Source organism: Oncorhynchus gorbuscha, linkage group LG06 (genome assembly GCF_021184085.1).
Source record: "Oncorhynchus gorbuscha isolate QuinsamMale2020 ecotype Even-year linkage group LG06, OgorEven_v1.0, whole genome shotgun sequence".
In the NCBI taxonomy this organism is placed as follows: Eukaryota; Metazoa; Chordata; class Actinopteri; order Salmoniformes; family Salmonidae; genus Oncorhynchus; species Oncorhynchus gorbuscha.
This window is the reverse complement of record NC_060178.1, coordinates 8123041-8144444: the sequence shown is the minus strand read 5'-3', so window position 1 is coordinate 8144444 and position 21404 is coordinate 8123041. Positions and strand designations below refer to the sequence as shown.

General features: G+C 44.5%; 1 protein-coding gene across 2 annotated transcripts; it reads left to right on the top strand.

Annotated features, from left to right (window-relative positions):
* The first annotated feature begins 3071 nt into the window (after positions 1-3071).
* LOC124037479 (filaggrin-2-like) lies at positions 3072-21156 on the top strand. 2 transcript variants are annotated; one of them, XM_046352220.1, is made up of 8 exons: positions 3072-3181; positions 3526-3671; positions 4110-4246; positions 4420-5425; positions 5821-5991; positions 8300-8401; positions 20539-20891; positions 21136-21156. In XM_046352220.1, the coding sequence occupies exons 2-7, from the start codon at positions 3531-3533 to the stop codon at positions 20671-20673; spliced, it is 1692 nt and encodes a 563-aa protein (XP_046208176.1). In that variant the 5' UTR covers positions 3072-3181; positions 3526-3530; the 3' UTR covers positions 20674-20891; positions 21136-21156. The 2 variants fall into 2 exon arrangements, with proteins under 2 accessions (XP_046208176.1, XP_046208177.1); XM_046352221.1 differs by lacking the exon at positions 3072-3181 and having other exon boundaries at positions 3529-3671; positions 4021-4246.
* Positions 21157-21404: the final 248 nt, after the last annotated feature.

The following is a 21404-nucleotide window of genomic DNA, read 5'->3' as shown; positions in this document are numbered from 1 at the left end:
GCCTGCTTAAGAGTGCCAGGTGGGTGGGATTTGTACTTTTGGTAATATGCTGTTAGTTCCATTGCAACAGTGAAGTTCAATTGAGCCCAGCTAAAGTATTTGATATGATTTCAAGTAGTATTTGAACCCAGCTCTCTAGATGTATTATATTCCATAATGAGCACATCATCATTGTGATGTTTTTGTTTCTATGGAGTTAAATTGGTGCCAAAAGTTTCCTGTCAGTAATTTAACTCCGTATTTCGTCCTATCTACTATTTTAACGGAATTTATAATGAACATAACTGGCCTGTAAATTAAAGCTTCAGTTTAGAATCCGTTTGTATCACAGCAACACACCTGTCGTTAGGGGAAACATCATAACAGCGTACTACACCCTACTCCAGCACACTAAACAGAGTGGCGATGTGTTCAAAATGGCACCCTATTCGACCAGGACCTCTGGTTAAAAATAGGGCACTATATAAGGAATAGGCTGCTTTTTCAGACGCTGACCGTTTGACTTTTTAGTGACTTTTTTTCCCTTTTTTTTTTACGTTGAGAATGTTTATTTCTGCAGTGTTGTAACCCCCCCCCCCTTCTAGAAACCCACTCTCTAGGGAGTACCTGTCAGCTCTCTTTAACCTCACAGGGTTACCTACTGTTACATCGATATCAAGCGAGACAAGGGCTTGATATTCAAAAAGGTTTCAGAGTTGCTGACCTAGGATCAGGTGCTCCCGGTCCATATAATAGTATTCATTCTAATCTAAAAAGGATAAACTGATCCTAGATTCTTACTCTGATATTCTTTCTGAATGTTTTACTTTGCTCTGTCTGGGTCAAGCTTCACCCCCCCCCACCTCACCTGTAGTGATGCTCCAGTATGTCGTGTTACTAAAATGGTCCCTCAATCACTAGGCACTTCTTCTGCAATTAAGCCTTTTAACTATTTCTATCCACATTGAACCATGGCTGTTCTCTGTCGTGTCATGCTGGTATGTGCTATTATAATACAATCACCATAATAATACAATTGTTTGTGTTCCTTTTCAGTTCCTTTTATGCTTCTCTTCTCAACGGTCAATCATAATAACATGTAAAAATCTCCATTTATTGATGTGATTCTTTAAATATTATAAATAAAATGTATATCTCTGTACAGAATGATTTGTTGTCTTACATGTTTATAACACTCTCAATGTAGATTGTGTCAAAGCTTCTTTGCGTTGTTCTTTGCAATGTGATACCACTGAGGGCACCATGATTACCATCGTTTACCTCCACGTTAGAGAGCAGAACTGGCCGTGTAGTCCCATGACGACCATCACTATGGCACCACTGAGGGGCACCGTGACTACCATCGCTATGGCACCACTGAGGGGCACCGTGACTACCATCGCTATGGCACCACTGAGGGGCACCGTGACTACCATCGCTATGGCACCACTGAGGGGCACCGTGACTACCATTGTTTACCTCCACGTTAGAGAGCAGAACTGGCCATGAAGCACATAAGCAGCTCATGTGTAATCTCTGTGTTGAATGTCTGTTGTACAACATGTTCCTGTTTCTCAACACATCAGCATTTCTCTAATCCTCTCCTTCCCTCGGACTCCCTGTTACTTTCCAGGAAGACATTGCCAAGAACTGGAGGTTGGCTAAATCGATGGGGTTGGTTTCCCAGACTTGCCTTTTAGTTCTAGACTAAAAAGTTAAATGGAGATTACAGGAAACTGGGCTATAGTTTGAAAATGGTGTTTTGCTGAGAAGGAATTCAACATTTTAAACTATGTTGAATTCCAGGAAATGTTGATAAATCTCTCAAATGTCACATAATGCACACATACTGTTACCAGGCTGGTTAAATAAGAATAGTTAAAGAGATCCTGTATAACCCCCCCCCCCAGGCCGACGTCATGACACCCCTCCCTGGAAAATAAACCATCATAGATATATACATCCTAGGTTCCATCCCAAAACTATCTGAATACTTATGGAAATATGATTATATATATATATATTTTTTTTTTAAATAAATTAGCAATTAAAAAATATATATATAAACCTGTTTTTGCTTTGTCGTAATGAGGTATTGTGTGTAGATTGATGAGGGGGGGACAATTACATTTACATTTACATTTAAGTCATTTAGCAGACGCTCTTATCCAGAGCGACTTACAAATTGGTGCAATCACCTTATGACATCCAGTGGGACAGTCACTTAACAATAGTGCATCTAAAACTTCTGGTTTGGGGTGAGAGGGATTATTTCCCTTAACCTATCCTAGGTATTCCTTAAAGAGGTGGGGTTTCAGGTGTCTCAGGACAGGTGGTGATTGACTCAAGAGCTGTCCTGGCGTCGTGGGGAGTTTGTTCCACCATTGGGGGCCAGGGCAGCAAACAGTTTTGACTGGGCTGGCGGGAGCAACACTTCCTCAGTGGTAGGGAGGCGAAAAGGCCAGAGGTGGATAATTTAAGATAAGTGCCCTTGTTTGGGTGTAGGGCATCATAACAGAGCCTGGAGGTACTGAGGTTAATTTCACCCTCACAGCTCCGTAGGCAAGCACCATGGTCTTGTAGCGGATGTGTGCTTCAACTGGAAGCCAGTGGAGAGAACGGAGGAGCGGGGTGACGTGAGAGAACTTGGGAAGGTTGAACACCAGACGGGCTGCGGCGTTCTGGATGAGTTGAAGGGGTTTAATGGCAAAGGCAGGGAGCCCAGTTTTCTTGTTCTGCAGTAATCCAGACGGGAGATGACAAGTGCCTGGATTAGGACCTGAATCCATTGTAGAATAAGGCTGCAATGTAACAAAATGTGTAGAAAGACAAGGAGAATACTTTCCGAATGCTCTGTACATCATTAAAGACCCTGAGGTTAGTCCCATCTGATTCAGAGGGGTTGGGTTAAATGTGGAAGACACATTTCAGTTGAATACGTTCAGGTTTACAACTGACTAGGTATCCTCATTTCCCTTCATGGTTTCCACTCCATTCAAGGGTAGCTCTCAGTAATGAGGGTGTCAACGACATCTGATGATGTCAGACAGGACAGGGGCTTATAAGTGATCAAGAGAATTAGCTCGTGTGTTGATACTTAGGCTATTTATCCAGATATAAATCATTCAGCGTCCACCTGTCCTGTCAACACTTTACACACACACACGGTGGACTGGCGAGACAACACTACTCAAAAGGGGAGGTGAGTGAAAAATGCAAAAAAAATGTGTGTGATCAATAATTTAAGATAACTGCCATTGATTGCTGCCTTCACTGGCATCATAACATTCACCTGACAGAATTTGCTTTTTCAATTAATTTCACCAAGTAATTGAGTACTACTCTAGCTTTGCCCTATGCTGTGTGTGTGTGTGTGCTCGTGCATCTTTGTGTGCGTGCGTGCCTGTGACTGTGTGTTGTTTTATTTAAATGTGTGTGTGTGTGTGTTGTTTATTTAAATGTACGTGCGCGTGTGCCTTCATGTTGTTTCCTGAGTTTTCTGTGTAAATGTATGGGTGTGTGGGTTTTCTTGTTCTGGGTATACAGACAGGATGACCAGTCTAGAGGAGGTTCCCTTTAAGAGCCCTCTGGGGCCACTACAGGAGCTGGGGCCCCTGGGAGGAGAGATAGAGCTGGTTACGGCCCCAGAGTTCACCATACCAGACCACCTCCAGATACTACAAGACACTGAGGTTAGTTACATGGCTATGTGATATTGTTTTGTGATAATGCTGGCAGGTACCCTAGATATTGGGGCTTGGGGCTCCCCGATGGCGCAGCGGTCTAAGGCACTGCATCTCAATGTTAGAGGCGTCATTACAGACCCTGGTTCGATTTCAGGCTGTATCACAACCGGCCGAAATTGGGAGTCCCATAGGGTGGCACACAATTGACCCAGTGTCGTTCAGGTTTTGCCTGGATAGGCTGTCATTGTAAATAAGAATTTGTTCTTACCTGAGTTGCCTAGTTAAATCAATGAAAATAAATCAATAAAAAATATTATAGTTGGGCCAGTAACTGAAGCGCAGGGTTCGATTGCAGAGTCCAACAAAAACACATCTGCCATTGTACCTTTTGAGCAAGACACTTAAACTGACAACAATGGACCAAAAAAAAGTGTTCTTCTTCAGTATGAGTTCACCTTAGAGAACTGGGTGATGTCTGCGCTCCATGGAGGATGCTACCGACCCTGGGATGCCCCGCCCCCATCCTGTCCTCCGTACTGGCTCATGTTCTCCAGTCCCCAGGAGAGTCGCTCGGCCAGCAGGTGTTTTTGTGTTCTTCTTTTATCTATTTTATTCTCTAAAATAATTAAATGTTTAATCACACGAATTTAGCCTGGGTCCCAGATTTGTTTGTGCTGTCTTAATTTATATCGTTTTACTGTAAAGTGTGTTGTAGTTTTAAATGCACTGTAAATCAAGTTTGATTTTACTTAAGGTGGAACAGTGATCTGCGGGGCTCTGTCCTCCGACCAAGGAGCCACAGCCTAAGCTCTGTGGACACACGTCACCTTAACCACCACCCTCAACCCCACCCCCACCACCGTTGCCAGCATAGCCACCGAAAAATAAAGTTAATGGTCTCCGACTCGGAAGACGAAGCTGGCTACTCAGAAGACGACGAGGGCTCCTCCACTGAAGATAACGCCTCAGACTCAAAGATACAACGTGGAGCCTATCACGGTGGTGAACGGCCTCGGTCGCAAAGCTCTGCACCAAAACACCCATTATCCAGAGTTAAAGACCACCATCTTGGATCTTCAGGCTCTTCCTTGGCTCATCACCACTCTAACCAGCCTTCCACTGGTGGTGAACGGCCACGGTCGCAAAGCTCTGCACCAAAACACCCATTATCCAGAGTCAAAGACCACCATCTTGGATCTTCAGGCTCTTCCTTGGCTCATCACCACTCTAACCAGCCTTCCACTGGAGGTCGAGGCTACCAGGGTCGCAACAGGAGGGCCAACTCTTCCTCCGTCCTGGACTGCAGGAGGCAAGGGTCATTCACCGGGCTCAAACAGGAGCAGGGGCGTACCATCAGCCCACTTTGCCATGGTCAGGCCAGCAGTCCCCAGTGCCATGGTCAGGCCAGCAGTCCCCAGTGCCATAGCGATCAGAGGCCCTGCAGGAAGGATTTCAGAAGCCAGCAGCAGGTGTCATCGTCCTCTGGCCTGGAAGAGTCTTTTGTGCGGGCCGGTAGCCCTCAGTGCCATGGTCAGGCCAGCAGTCCCCAGTGCCATGGTCAGGCTAGCAGTCCCCAGTGCCATGGTCAGGCTAGCAGTCCCCAGTGCCATGGTCAGGCTAGCAGTCCCCAGTGCCATGGCGATCAGAAGCACTATAGCAGAAAGAAGCAGCGTTCTTTGTGGTCAACGGGAAGAAAAAACTCTGTGACCCCACAACGACCCTCTTCAGCTGGCCCTGAAATCAAGAACAACAGGCAGACTGTAAGTATAGCCTATTCCCAGGTCTGTGTGGCAAGTGTTGTTGTTATGTCAGAACATGACATCCCTCTGCTCTGTGATAGACTGGACAGACACAGACACCTTATACGGTTGTATTAGGGGATAGGATCAATTCCATTTCAATTACACCTTGGGCTACATTTGACATTTTAGCAGACGTTCTTATCCAGATCAACTTAGTTGGTTATCAACATACATGTAACACATCACACTTATAGTAAGTACTTTTCCCCTCAATAAAATAGTTAACATCAGTCAGTGCTATTATGGAAAGACAAGTGTGAGTGTTTTGTTTTGTTGGTCAATTCAGGAAGTAAACTAAAACCCAACCCAGGCTACTTAACCTTACTCTAGACTGTCACTATTCTTCCTTTTAGACTCTGCGTCCGCGTAGCTCACACGGCATTGGCTGTGACTCATCTGCAGAGTTACTGACGGCCCTAAGTCAGGAAGAGAGAGAGCTACTGGAGGCCATCACTGAGCAGGGCTACCCTCTACACACTGCCATCCTGGCTTTGCAGAAGACTGGCCACCGCAACCCACAACAGGTAGATTTACTTACCCATCCTACCTATTACCCTATTGCAGTGCCACCTACCTACCTATTGCCCTATTGCGGTGCCACCTACCTACCTATTACCCTATTGCAGTGCCACCTACCTACCTACCTACCTACCTATTACCCTATTGCAGTGCCACCTACCTACCTATTACCCTATTGCGGTGCCACCTGCCTACCTATTACCCTATTGCAGTGCCACCTACCTACCTATTACCCTATTGCAGTGCCACCTACCTACCTATTACCCTATTGCAGTGCCACCACCTACCTATTGCCCTATTGCAGTGCCACCTACCTACCTATTACCCTATTGCAGTGCCACCTACCTACCTACCTATGCCACCTACCCCTATTGCAGTGCCACCTGCACCTCATTGCCCTGAATTGCAGTGCCACCTACCTGACCTCCATTGTGTCCTTGCCCTATTGCAGTGCCACCATACCTACCTCATGCCTACAACACCTATTACCCTCCAGGCATTGCAGTGCCACCTGGCCTACCTACCTATTACCCTATTGCTGGTGCCACCTACCTACCCCGCTCCTCCGTTCTCTCCACTGGCTCCAGTTTACCCTACAAGACCATGGTGCTTGCGGAGCTGTGCCACCCTACCTCCAGGCCTACCTATTGCGTTCATCCACCTCTGGCCTATTGCCTCCCTACCACTGAGGAAGGTGCCACCTCAAAACCTACCTACCTCAATCACCACCTTCCGGAGTGCCACCTAATCCCCTACCTAAGTTTTAGATGCCTATTGTCCCACCATAGGTGAATGCACCAATTTGGTGCCACCTACCTACCTACCTATTACCCTATTGTGGTGCTACCTACCTACCTATTGCGGTGCCACCTACCTACCTACCTACCTATTGCGGTGCCACCTACCTACCTACTTACCTATTGCGGTGCCACCTACCTACCTATTACCCTATTGTGGTGGCACCTACCTACCTATTACCCTATTGCGGTGCCACCTACCTACCTACCTATTACCCTATTGCGGTGCCACCTACCTACCTACCTATTAGCCTATTGCAGTGCCACCTACCTATTGCCCTATTGCAGTGCCACCTACCTACCTACCAATTACCCTATTGCAGTGCCACCTACCTATTGTCTAATGCAGTGCCACCTACCTACCTACCTATTACCCTATTGCAGTGCCACCTACCTACCTACCTATTACCCTATTGCAGTGCCACCTACCTACCTACCTATTACCCTATTGCAGTGCCACCTACCTACCTACCCTATTGCGGTGCCACCTACCTACCTACCTATTGCCCTATTGCAGTGCCACCTACCTACCTACCTATTGCCCTATTGCAGTGCCACCTACCTACCTACCTATTACCCTATTGCAGTGCCACCTACCTACCTACCTATTGCCCTATTGCAGTGCCACCTACCTACCTATTACCCTATTGCGGTGCCACCTACCTACCTACCTACCTACCTACCTACCTATTACCCTATTGTGGTGCCACCTACCTATTACCCTATTGTGGTGCTACCTACCTACCTACCTACCTATTGCGGTGCCACCTACCTACCTACCTACCTATTGCGGTGCCACCTACCTACCTACTTACCTATTGCGGTGCCACCTACCTACCTATTACCCTATTGTGGTGCCACCTACCTACCTATTGCGGTGCCACCTACCTACCTATTGCGGTGCCACCTACCTACCTATTGCGGTGCCACCTACCTACCTACCCTATTGCGGTGCCACCTACCTACCTACCTACCTACCTATTGCGGTGCCACCTACCTATTGCGGTGCCACCTACCTACCTATTGCGGTGCCACCTACCTACCTACCTACCTACCTACCTACCTATTGCGGTGCCACCTGCCTACCTATTACCCTATTGCGGTCCCACCTACCTACCTACCTATTGCGGTGCCACCTGCCTACCTATTACCCTATTGCGGTGCCACCTACCTACCTATTACCCTATTGCGGTGCCACCCACCTACCTACCTACCTACCTATTGCGGTGCCACCTGCCTACCTATTACCCTATTGCGGTGCCACCTACCTACCTATTACCCTATTGCGGTGCCACCCACCTACCTACCTACTTACCTATTGCGGTGCCACCTGCCTACCTATTACCCTATTGCGGTGCCACCTACCTACCTACATATTGCCGTATTGCGGTGCCACCTGCCTACCTATTGCATTTAACCCAGAGATCTAAATAGATTTAACAAGACCATGTTTTTATATTGTACTTGTTCACCACTTCTGTCATATTCACCTCTAAGGTCCTGTTTTCCTTCACAGATCCTGAGTTACCTGGTTGCCAGTGACCGTCTGTGTGCGCTGGGCTACGAAGAGGCTCAGGTGGAGGAGGCCATGGAGATGTTCCAGAACTGTGAGAGCAAGGTGAGCTTGTCAATACGTAGAGCAAGGTGAGCTTGTCAATACGTAGAGCAAGGTGAGCTTGTCAATATGTAGAGCAAGGTGAGCTTGTCAATACGTAGAGCAAGGTGAGCTTGTCAATACGTAGAGCAAGGTGAGCTTGTCAATACGTAGAGCAAGGTGAGCTTGTCAATACGTAGAGCAAGGTGAGCTTGTCAATACGTAGAGCAAGGTGAGCTTGTCAACGTAGAGCAAGGTGAGCTTGTCAAGACGTAGAGCAAGGTGAGCTTGTCAATACGTAGAGCAAGGTGAGCTTGTCAATACGTAGAGCAAGGTGAGCTTGTCAATACGTAGAGCAAGGTGAGCTTGTCAATACGTAGAGCAAGGTGAGCTTGTCAATACGTAGAGCAAGGTGAGCTTGTCAATACGTAGAGCAAGGTGAGCTTGTCAATACGTAGAGCAAGGTGAGCTTGTCAATACGTAGAGCAAGGTGAGCTTGTCAATACGTAGAGCAAGGTGAGCTTGTCAATACGTAGAGCAAGGTGAGCTTGTCAATACGTAGAGCAAGGTGAGCTTGTCAATACGTAGAGCAAGGTGAGCTTGTCAATACGTAGAGCAAGGTGAGCTTGTCGTAGAGCAAGGTGAGCTTGTCAATACGTAGAGCAAGGTGAGCTTGTCAATACGTAGAGCAAGGTGAGCTTGTCAATACGTAGAGCAAGGTGAGCTTGTCAATACGTAGAGCAAGGTGAGCTTGTCAATACGTAGAGCAGGTGAGCTTGTCAATACGTAGAGCAAGGTGAGCTTGTCAATACGTAGAGCAAGGTGAGCTTGTCAATACGTAGAGCAAGGTGAGCTTGTCAATACGTAGAGCAAGGTGAGCTTGTCAATACGTAGAGCAAGGTGAGCTTGTCAATACGTAGAGCAAGGTGAGCTTGTCAATACGTAGAGCAAGGTGAGCTTTGTCAATACGTAGAGCAAGGTGAGCTTGTCAATACGTAGAGCAAGGTGAGCTTGTCAATACGTAGAGCAGGGTGAGCTTGTCAATACGTAGAGCAAGGTGAGCTTGTCAATACGTAGAGCAAGGTGAGCTTGTCAATACGTAGAGCAAGGTGAGCTTGTCAATACGTAGAGCAAGGTGAGCTTGTCAATACGTAGAGCAAGGTGAGCTTGTCAATACGTAGAGCAGGGTGAGCTTGTCAATACGTAGAGCAAGGTGAGCTTGTCAATACGTAGAGCAAGGTGAGCTTGTCAATACGTAGAGCAAGGTGAGCTTGTCAATACGTAGAGCAAGGTGAGCTTGTCAATACGTAGAGCAAGGTGAGCTTGTCAATACGTAGAGCAAGGTGAGCTTGTCAATACGTAGAGCAAGGTGAGCTTGTCAATACGTAGAGCAAGGTGAGCTTGTCAATACGTAGAGCAAGGTGAGCTTGTCAATACGTAGAGCAGGGTGAGCTTGTCAATACGTAGAGCAAGGTGAGCTTGTCAATACGTAGAGCAAGGTGAGCTTGTCAAAACATATTCTAAATGATTGAATTTGAATTCCATTTCTGTTGCTGCTAATATCACTCCATAATATCAAAGCAACTGCAATGTTTTGCTGTGAAAGTAATGGGCCAGGTTTCCCTGACACAGACGAAGGGCTCTATTTATTATTATTTTTTTTAACCTTTATCTGACTAGACAGGTCAGTTAAGAATAAATTCTTATTTTCAATGACGGCCTTTACAAAATTGTATTTTGTCACATGCTCTGAATAACGTGAAATGCTTATTTTACAAGCCCTTAACCAACAATGCTTAAAGAAGTTTTAAGAAAAATAAGTGTTAAGTACAAAATTTGAAATAAAAGTAACAAATAATTAAACAACAGCAGTAGTACAATAACAATAGCGAGACTTTATACAGTCGTGGCCTAAAGTTTTGAGAATGACACAAATATTAACTTTCACAAAGTGTGCTGCTTCAAGTGTCTTTAGATATTTTTGTCAGATGTTACTATGGAAACTGAAGTATAATTACAAGCGTTTCATAAGTGTCAAAGGCTTTTATTGACAATTACATGAAGTTGATGCAAAGAGTCAATATTTGCAGTGTTTTCAAGACCTCTGCAATCTGCCCTGGCATGCTGTCAATTAACTTCTGGGCCATATCCTACTGATGGCAGCCCATTCCTGCATAATGCTTGGAGTTTTTCAGAGTTTGTGGGTTTTTGTTTGTCCACCCGCCTCCTGAAGATTGACCATAAGTTCTCAATGGGATTAAGGTCTGGGGAGTTTCCTGGCCATGGACACAAAATATCAATGTTTTGTTCCCCGAGCCACTTAGTTATCACTTTTGCCTTATGGCAAGGTGCTCCATCATGCTAGAAAAGGCATTGTTCGTTCTTTAAGAGGAGCCTCTTAAAGAAGAAGGTACAGGTCTGTGAGAGCCAGAAATCTTGCTTGTTTGTAGGTGACCAAATACTTATTTTCCACCATAATTTGCAAATAAATTCATTAAAAATCCTACAATGTGATTTTCTGGATTTTTTTTCTCATTTTGTCTGTCATAGTTGAAGTGTACCTATGATGAAAATTACAGGCCTCTATCATCTTTTTAAGTGGGAGAACTTGCACAATTGGTGGCTGACTAAATACTTTTTTGCACCAATGTACATGTAGGTAGAGATATTAAAGTCACTTTTGCATAGATAATAACAGAGAGTAACAGCCGCGTAAAGGGGGGGGGGCAATGCACATGAGATGTACATTAGATGTACAGAAGTCTTATGGCTTGTGGGTAGAAGCTGTTTAGAAGCCTCTTGGACCTAGACTTGGCACTCTGGTACAGCTTGCTGTGCTGTAGCAGAGAGAACAGTCTATGACTAGAGTGGCTGGAGTCTTTGCCAATTTTTAGGGCCTTCCTCTGACACCGCCTAGTATAGAGGTCCGGGATAGCAGGAAGCTTGGCCCCAGTGATGTACTGGGCCGTTCGCACTACCCTCTGTAGTGCCTTGGTGCAGTTGTAGAACCTTTTGAGGATCTGAGGACCCATGCCAAATCTTTTCAGTCTCCTGAGGAGGAATAGGTTTTGTTGTGCCCTCTTCATGGCTGTCTTTGTGTGCTTGGACTATGTTAGTTTGTTGGTGATGTGGACACCAAGGAACTTGAAGCTCTCAACCTGCTCCACTACAGCCCCGTCGATAAAAATGGGGATGTGCTCTGTCCTCCTTTTCCTGTAGTCCACAATCATCTCCTTAGTCTTGATCACGTTGAGGGAGAGGTTGTTGTCCTGGCACCACATGGCCAGGTGTCTGACCTCCTCATTTAATGCTGTCTCGTCGTTGTTGGTGATCAGGCCTACCACTATTGTGTCATCAAACTTAATGATGGTGTTGGAGTCTAGCCATACCTGGCCATGCATTCATGCGTGAACAGGGAGTACAGGAGGGGACTGAGCATGCACCCCTGAGGGGCCCCCATGTTGAGGATCAGCATGGCAGATGTGTTGTTACCTACCTTTACCACCTGGGGGCGGCCCTTCAGGAAGTCCAGGATCCAGTTGCAGAGGCAGGTTTTTCATCCCAGGATCCTTAGCTTAGTGATGAGCTTTGAGGGCACTATGGTGTTGAACGCTGAGCTGTAGTCAATGAATAGCATTCTCACATAGGTGTTCCTTTTGTCCAGGTGTGAAAGGGCAGTGTGGAATGCCATATAGATTGCATTGTCTGTGGATCTGTTGGGGCGGTATGCAAATTGGGGTGGGTCTAGGGTTTCTGGGATAATGGTGTTGATGTTAGCCATGACCAGCCTTTCTAAGCACTTCATGGCTACAGATGTGAGTGATACGGGTTGGTAGTCATTTAGGCAGGTTACCTTAGTGTTCTTGGGCAAAGGGACGATGGTGGTCTGCTTAAAACATGTTGGTAGCCAGTGTAGTGAGTCAAATCTTTTGGTTCTTGTCAAGATTCTAGCCGCCGTACTTAGCACTAACTGAAGTTTATTTAGTTCTTTATCCAGGTAGCCCAGAGAGTATAGCATTGTAGTAGTCTAATCTAAAAGTGATAATAGCATTTCTGCATCAAAACGTTTCAGGTTTTTGCAATGTTACGAAGATGGAAAAAAACTGCCCTTGAAATATTATTGATATGTTCGTTAAAATATAGATCAGGGTCCAGAGTAACGCTGAGGTCCTTCAAAGTTTTATTTGAAACGACTGCATAACCATCAAGATTAATTGTCAGATCAAACAGCAACCTAGAACTAACATCTCTGTTTTGTCCGAGTTTAAAAGTAAAACATTTGCCACCATCCACTTCCTTATGTCTGAAACACATGCTTCCAGGGCAGGCAATTTTGAGGCTTCACCATGTTTCATCGAAATGTACAGCTGTGTGTCGTCCGAATAGATGCGAAAGTTGACATTGTGTTTCCGAATGACATCACCAAGAGGTAGAATATATAGTGAAGACAATAGTGTTCCTAAAACGGAACTTTGTCAGAAGACAAACCATCCACAGAGACAAACTGATAACTTTCTGACAGATAAGATCTAAACCAGGCAAGAGCTTGTCCGTGTAGAGCAATTAAGGTTTCTAATCTCTCCAAAAGAATGTGGTGATCGATGGTATCAAAAGCAGCACTAAGGTCTAGGAGCACGAGGACAGATGCAAGAGCCTCGGTCTGATGCCATTAAAAGGTAATTTACCACCTTCACGAGTGCCTTCTCAGTACTATGATGAGGTCTAAAACCAGACTGGAGCGTTTCGTATACATTGGTTGTCTTCAGGAAGGCAGTGAGTTGCTTTGCAACAGCTTTTTCAAAACATTTTGAGAGGAATGGGAGATTCGATATAGGCCAATAGTTTGAAAAAAGATCTGGGTCAATGTTTGGCTTTTTCAGGAGAGGCTTTTATTACTTCCACTTTTAGTGAGTTTGGTACACATCCAGAGGACAGGGAGCCATTTATTATGTTCAACATATGAGGGCCAAGCACAGGAAGCAGCTCTTTCAGTAGTTTATTTGGAATAGGGTTCATTAGGCAGCTGGAAGGTTTAAAGGCCATGGTTATTTTCGTGAATGTGTCGAGAGATACAGGATTAAAAAACGTGTCTCCATTGCAGACTCAGGACAACTGAGTTTTTGAGAAATATTTAAATTCAAAGAGGAGTCCATAATTTGCATTCTAATGATCATGATCTTTCTGTAGAAGAAGTTCATGAATATATCACTCCTGAATTGAAAGCTATTCTCTCTTGGGGAATGCTGCTTTTTAGTTAGCTTTGAGACAGTATCAAAAATACATGCTGGATTGTTTTTATCCTCCATCAGGTTGGAAAAGTAGGCTGATCGAGCAGCAGTGAGGGCTCTTCGATATTGCACGGAACTGTCTTTCCAAGCTAGTCAGAAGACTTCCATTTTTTGGTGGAGCGCAATTTCCAGTCCAATTTTTTGGAAGCTTGCTTCAGTGCTTGGGTATTTTCTGTATAGGAGGGAGGTCATTTCTTTTGACAAATGTTTTTTTGTTTTTAGAAGTGCGACCGCATCTAGGGTATTATGCAAGGTTGAATTTATATCCTCTGTTAGGTGATTAACAGATTTTTGTACTCCGAAGTCCTTGGGTAGGTGGTGGAAGTCTGGAACGTCATCTCGGGAATCTTAGTGTTGTCTGAGAATTTATAGCTCAGCTTTTGATAATCCTTGGTTGGGGTCTGAGCAGATTATTTGTTGCGATTGCAAACATAAGAAGATGGTGGTCCGGGATTATGAGGAAAAACATTTATATGGACAATATTTAATCCACCTCTCAAAACTAGATCCAGTGTTATATGACAGTGTTAATGCGTAGCTCCGGAGACATGTTGGACCAAACCCACTGAGTCAGTGGTGACGCCGAAAGTCTTTTGGAGTGGGTCTGTGGAATTTTCCATGTGAAAATTGAAGTCACCAAAAATGTTAACATTATCTAATATTTACTACAAGATCCAATCGGAATTCAAAGTGATTAAATATGCTAAATAGATTTCATGACTAGAAGCTTAAAAGATTAGTCTTTTTTTTTTGTCAATTGAAATTTTCTTTCAGAAATATTCGCTAAACCTACGACTGCGGGATGCATAGGGGATATGATCACTAGTGTAACCAGGAGGAGAGGCCTCATTAAACACAGTAAATTCATCAGGCTTAAGCCATGTTTCAGTCAGGCCAATCACATCAAGGTTATGGTCAGTGATTATGACAGACTATAACTACCTTGGCAGTGAGTGATCTAACGTTAAGTAGAAGTCAGGGATCTAACATTAATTTGTCCTATTTTGAAATGTGAGATATTATCACAATCTCTTTCAATAATGACAGGAAATGGAGGAGGTCTTTATTCCAGTGATATTTCTAAGGTTGTTAAGTTTTGACCAACCTAGATCGAAGCACAGACACGGTCTCAATGGTGATAGCTGAGCTGACGACACTGACTGTGCTAGTGGTAGACTCCACTAAGCTGGCAGGCTGGCTAACAGCCTGCTGCCTGGCCTGCACCCTATCTCATTGTGGAACTATAGGAGTTAGAGTCCTGTTTATGTTGATAAATAAGATGAGAAGGGCCCTTGAGCTTGGATGGAGTCCGTAAGTCCTGAGCAGGCCAGACTTGGTCCTGTTTGTGGGGGAATCCCAGAAAGAGGGCCAGTAATCTACACATTATATCTTTTGGGAGGGTCAGAAAACAGTTTAACCAGCGATTGAGTTGTGAGAATGCTGAAGAGCTCATCACTCCCCCTAAACGGGAGGGGGCCAGAGACAATTACTTGATGCCAACACATCTTTCTTGTTGCACTTGGTGACCTCTGACTGTTTCATCCAAACATTGTTGGTGTTGACGTGGATAACAATATCCCTGTACCATCAACACCGCCAGTTTTAGTCTCAGCCATCACCATCTTCAGATTAGCCTTTACGTTGGTAGCCTTGCCCCCTGGTAATGTATGATATTTTTGTATTCTCATATTGCGGGCAATGGAGTTGTCAATGACTAGTGTTTTCAATTAGTCAGAGCTAGTGGTGCGAGGCTTCGGAGGCTCAGACCCGTAACCGGTGGAGTAGAGACCTCAGAGAGCTAAGGAGAAGGTATAATGTGACTTAGCTTTTTCTTATTTGGGGGGAGGTATAGGGCGGAGGAGGTCCTGCCAGGGTTGCCAGGTCTAGCTCAAATTTATCACCTAATGACTGCTCAAACCCCGCCCAAAAGGCTTGAAAAGTAGCCCCATTTTTTTCACAGCAAGAGAGTTGCCAAATTTAGACAATAAAGCCTTTTTTCCATAGCATTATTGAGCCAATTATAGAAGGAATATCGTAGTAACTCGTAACGGCGTTAGAAGCAAAATGAGGTTATCCTCAAAATAATAATTCTTGTGAGTTATGACATGAGAAAAGATAATTTGATAACTGTTACCTTCGATCTAATGCGTTCTAACAACTGATCGGCAAATGTGATTAAGCTTGGATAACTTCCCATGTAATTAACTAAACATGCCATTAATTATTGCATAATAACACAAGGCTACAATAACAAACTGAAGTTATAGGCTATTTATTGAAGTGTTTTGCCAACTCAAGGTAGGCTACACAAATTGATTTGCAATGACTCCAGTGATATCTTCATTTCAACATATGTATTGTATCAAATGGTAGCCTACAATGGCATATAAATGAATAAGCTACTTGATGGCCAAAGGAGGCAAATGTGTCACTCTCCACATTTAATGTCAGTTTCGTTCAGCACTTTTCCCCATAAAAAGAACCACGCGTGGGAGTTCCATAACTTCAATTAAAAGAATTCCACTCGGAAAGCCCCCAAAACCCAAGAACGGAGCATAAATAAAACACTTCGCTTGATACCGTTTTCTTTAAGCAAAGTCAACATTAGAATGCTGTTTAATCCACTTTAGAGGGAATTTATGTACTGCGCCCAGTCGTTTTCCAGCGCTCTGTCTACATTATTTGTTGATGTGCGTCAGTTCTAGCGTATTAATATGTTTTATGGAAAAATAGTTGTAAATAGGAGTCTCCATAATGACAATCTAAATAGCCTAATTACCTACAACTGGTAAAAAGTTGTCACGACGTGCTTCTCCCTCTCCTCTCGCTCAAATGACTCAAGTGCTCTCTCAACACACACACACACATTCACCCCTCTATCTCCCCAACACTCACGCACTCTGCAACAGCCTACCTCACTGCCTGACAGTCAGCAGCAGGTGACAGTGAATTATATATATTTTTAAAGAGAAATGACATGGCGGCCGCGGTGCCATTTAGAAATAACCCCAAAACCCGCAACCAATACATTTTCACCAGCTACTTCGTTTTCTAAGCAGCTCAAATTCCAGGAAAACCCACACTGGGTCCTGCAAATGTCTAGATAATGTGTTCGGGGTGAAACAGTTTAATAATACAAAATAAAACAAAGTGGCGTGTGAGGACAAAACTAAGACCTTGGTCAACTTGTGAAATACAGAGTTTAATGAAATAGTTAAGAGTAAAAAGCATAGCGAATGTTTCGGCAGGATCGCAATTGTCAAATCCATACCGAAAGCAGACATTGGCTGCCATGAGTCGCATTAACAGAAATCCCATACGCAGCCTTGTTTACACGTTTGAACACTGGAATGTGAGATGTGATCCATGACTCGATTAGGATGATATAAATCCTCATAATTTAATTTCATGATTTTTCAATTTGAGAATATTTATATAGCCTACACTGGGGCGGGCGGGTGGGTGTGGCTTCGTGACAATGACATAATAGCAGCTGCTCACCGATTTGATAGTTCCACATCCTACGTCACAACATGCATTATGCAGGTTTTTTGCTATCGCTTGATCCGATTCAATCTAGAAGCCTAAACTTGGTCTTGGACAAAAAGTACTTTCAATAGAAAAGGCTACTCTCCTCGATGTTATCTTCACAAATAATCCTGATAGGTATCAGTCTGGTGTTTTCTGTAATGACCTTAGTGATCACTGTTTTACAGCCTGTGTTCTCTAACAGCTGCTCAGTGAAAAGACCTGTCCTGATTTGTCATAGACACTTGCTAAACAACTTTAATTAGCAAGCCTTCCTTCATGAACTGGCCTCTGTAAAAATGGTATAGAATCAGCTTGATCCCCTCTGTTGAAGTCCCTTGGACCTTATTTTTTAATATTTTCAGTGGTATTGTTACCAAACACACCCCCATGAAGAAAATGAGAGGTAAAAGCAAGTTCGGCCCCTGGTTTGACCGTGATCTTGCAGAGTTACTCCACCTCAAGAATTACATTTGGCGAAAGGCTCGGCACACACGTACTCAGAATGAGTATGAGAAATAAGTGCACTCAGGCTATCCGGAAGGCCAACGTTAGTTACTTTAAGGAGCAGTTCTCTCTCAGTGGGTCCAACCCCAAGAAGTTCTGGAAAATGGTTAAAGATCTGGAGAATAAACCCTCCTCCTCACAGCTGTCCATGTCCCTTAGTGTTGATGATGTGGTTGTTATTGACAAGAAGCACATGGCTGAGCCCTTTAATCACCACTTCATTAAGTCAGGATTCACATTTGACTCGGCCATGCCGCCTTGCCCATCCAAGATTTCCTCATCTCCACATCCCTTCTAATGTGGCTATCCCCTCTTTTTCCCCTGCCCCGCTACAAAGTTTCTCCCTGCAGGCAGTCACTGAGACCGAGGGGCTAAAGGAGCTCCTCAAACTTGACCCCAAAAAGCATCTTCTTTAAGGTTGCTGCCCCTATCGTTGCCAAGTCTATCTCCGACCTTTTAACCTGTCTCTCCTCTCTGGGAAGGTTCCCGTTGCTTGGAAGGCAGCCACAATTCATCCTTTATTTAAAGGGGGAGATGAAGCTGATCCTAACTGTTATAGGCCTATTTCTATTTTGCCCTGTTTATCAAAAGTGTTGGAAAAACTTGTCAATAATCAACTGACTGGCTTTCTTGATGTCTATAGTATTCTCTCGGGTATGCGATCTGGTTTCCGCTCAGGTTATGGATGTGTCACTGCAATCTTAAAGGTCCTCAATCATGTCACCACGATTCTAATCGATGTTGTGCTGATATTTTTATTGACTTGGCCAAAGCTTTTAATAGTGTCTCTGAGGGGTCTTTGGCTGGTTTGCTAACTACCTCTCTCAAAGAGTGCAGTGTATAAAGTCAGAAAATCTGCTGTCTCAGCCACTGCCTGTCACCAAGGGAGTACCCCAAGAATCGATCCTCGACCCCACACTCTTCTCAATTTACATCAACAACATAGCTCAGGCAGTAGGAAGCTCTCTCGTCCATTTATATGCAGATGATAAGAGTCTTATACTCGGTTGGCCCCTCCCTGGATTTTGTGTTAAATGCTGTACAACATCTCCTGCCATGTCACTGATGCGTCGTGAAACAGTGTTGTTTGATGAAGACATTGTCTGTATAGGTTTTTGGGGCCTTTTCCCCCAGCATCGTCCCAGCCATATCTGCGGTAGCAGGAAGAATTAAGTCTTCCACAGTAGTATGGGGCTTGCCTGTCCTAGCCACTCGGTAGCTCACCATATAAAACGGTTCTAGCCCCTTCTTATTAATGGCATCTGTTGCTTTTATACAGGTCTTACTACTCGGAACTCGTCTTAATTCTCACTCAAACAACTCCCATGGCTTATTTTTCAAATTGGCATGTTTTGTTTCTAAATGTCTGGTTTCATTGAGTTGTGGAGATAGTACTTTTGCACATATAACACACTGTGGCTGAGGAAAGACACTGTTCCCAATATAAGTGAACCCCAAATAAATGTAGTTCTCATCATATTTGCGCCTCTTCGACGATGGTCCAACATCCCTGTCTGTTGTTCGGTGCTTTCCCGGGTAAAGGGGCAGTATAGCTCTTGGACTGCATCAGATTCACAACTGTCAGTGTCCATGCTAGCTGGACTAACAACAAATGTACAATTACTGATGCTAGCATTGGATGTGCTCATGGAAGCATAACAACTTGTGTCGTTGACAGGTGCAGGTGTAGTACTAGTAGCAGTGCTACCAGTAGAGCTGTTATGTGTCTCTATGGACGCGGGCCTTACCTTTCCATCAATTTTCGAGTACACGGAACGAGCAGTAGCTATGTTTGGCTACACACGGACCATTAGTGAAATTCCCGCGAGAGAGTAACGGTTAATGTGATTGGATGTTAATTATTTGACAACACTAGTTGGTTTTTATTTTATTTTTGGCAGTGAAACGAGGCTACTCAGGCGAGGGAGAAAATATATATATATATATAATTTTTACACTTAAAAATAAATGTGAATCACATTTTTATTTGGTGTACCCCCGACGACATTGTGAAAGCCCAGTTTGAGAATACCTGCTCTATCGTAATCGCTCCTCTTTCACCCCAGCTGCCAAACTAACCCTGATTCAGATCACCATCCTACCCATGCTAGATTACGGAGACATCATTTATAGATCAGCAGGTAATGGTGCTCTCGAGCCGCTAGATGTTCTTTACAATTCGGCCATCAGATTTGCCACCAATGCTTCTTATAGGACACATCACTGCACTCTATACTTCTCTGTAAACTGGTCATCTCTGTATACCCGTCGCAAGACCCACTGGTTGATGCTTATCTATTAAAAAAAAACCTTAGGCCTCACTCTCCCCTATCTGAGATATCTACTGCAGATCTCATACAACACCCGTTCTGCCAGTCACATTCTGTTAAAGGTCCCCAAAGCACACGTCCCTGGCTCGCTCCCACAAACACTCAAACTGGACAGTTTTATCTCCATCTCTGCATTCAAAGACTCAATCATGGACACTCTTACTGACAGTTGTGGCTGCTTTGCGTGAAGTATTGTATCCTCTACCTTCTTGCCCTTTGTGCTGTTGACTGTGCCCAACACATGTTTGTACCATGTAATGTGTTGTCTCTCTTGTTGTTATGCGTTTGATTTATTTTTAATCCCAGCCCCCGTCCCCGAAGGAGGCCTTTTGGTAGGTCTGTCATTGTGAATAAGAATTTGTTCTTAATAAGTGACTTGCCTAGTTAAAGGTTAAATAATTGTTTTTCCATTTAGGATCTTTAGGGGAAACCAGCCCATAAATGCTAAATCTTGCAAACGTTAATGATATTTTTTTAAATACCACTCCATAATGAATTGTTATTCCAGGCTGGTGAATTCCTGCAGCTCCTGGCTCAGTTCAATGAGATGGGCTTCCAGCAGAGTGCCATCAAAGAGGTTCTACTGGTCCACGAGAACCACAGGGAGAGGGCCCTGGAGGATCTCATGACACAGCACAACTAATGGCTGTTCTACTGGTCCACGAGAACCACAGGGAGAGGGCCCTGGAGGATCTAATGACACAGCACAACTAATGGCTGTTCTACTGGTCCACGAGAACCACAGGGAGAGGGCCCTGGAGGATCTAATGACACAGCACAACTAATGGCTGTTCTACTGGTCCACGAGAACCACAGGGAGAGGGCCCTGGAGGATCTAATGACACAGCACAACTAATGGCTGTTTCTCCACGAGAACCACAGGGAGAGGGCCCTGGAGGATCCAGCACAACTAATGGCTGTTCTACTGGTCCACGAGAACCACAGGGAGAAGACCCTGGAGGATCTCATGGCTGTTCTACAAGAGGTTCTACTGGTCCATGAGAACCACAGGGAGAAGACCCCGGGGGATCTCATGGCTATTCTACTGGTCCACGAGAACCACAGGGAGAAGGCCCTGGAGGATCTCATGGCTGTTCTACAAGAGGTTCTACTGGTCCACGAGAACCACAGGGAGAAGGCCCTGGAGGATCTCATGACACAGCGGAGGGCTCTATTTATTCCGTAATCGCAGAAATGCTCAAATTGAGGGCAATGTTCCCACATTCATGGTAAACGCCGCAGATTGTCGGCTTAATAGGAAAATACAGTGAAATAAATGCTTCAGTGATACAGATTAAATAGAGCCCATTATACCGCTGATAAATGTGCAGCAATATAGTTACCTTTTAAAATGGGTCATGTTCATTAGGGCAC

Coding starts and splice junctions, on each gene's coding strand:
- LOC124037479 (XM_046352220.1), top strand. CDS start 3,531: ATGACCAGTCTAGAGGAGGTTCCCTTTAAGAGCCCTCTGGGGCCACTA. Junction 3,672..4,109: donor AGATACTACAAGACACTGAG/GTTAGTTACATG, acceptor GTTCTTCTTCAG/TATGAGTTCACCTTAGAGAA. Junction 8,402..20,538: donor TCCAGAACTGTGAGAGCAAG/GTGAGCTTGTCA, acceptor TTGTTATTCCAG/GCTGGTGAATTCCTGCAGCT.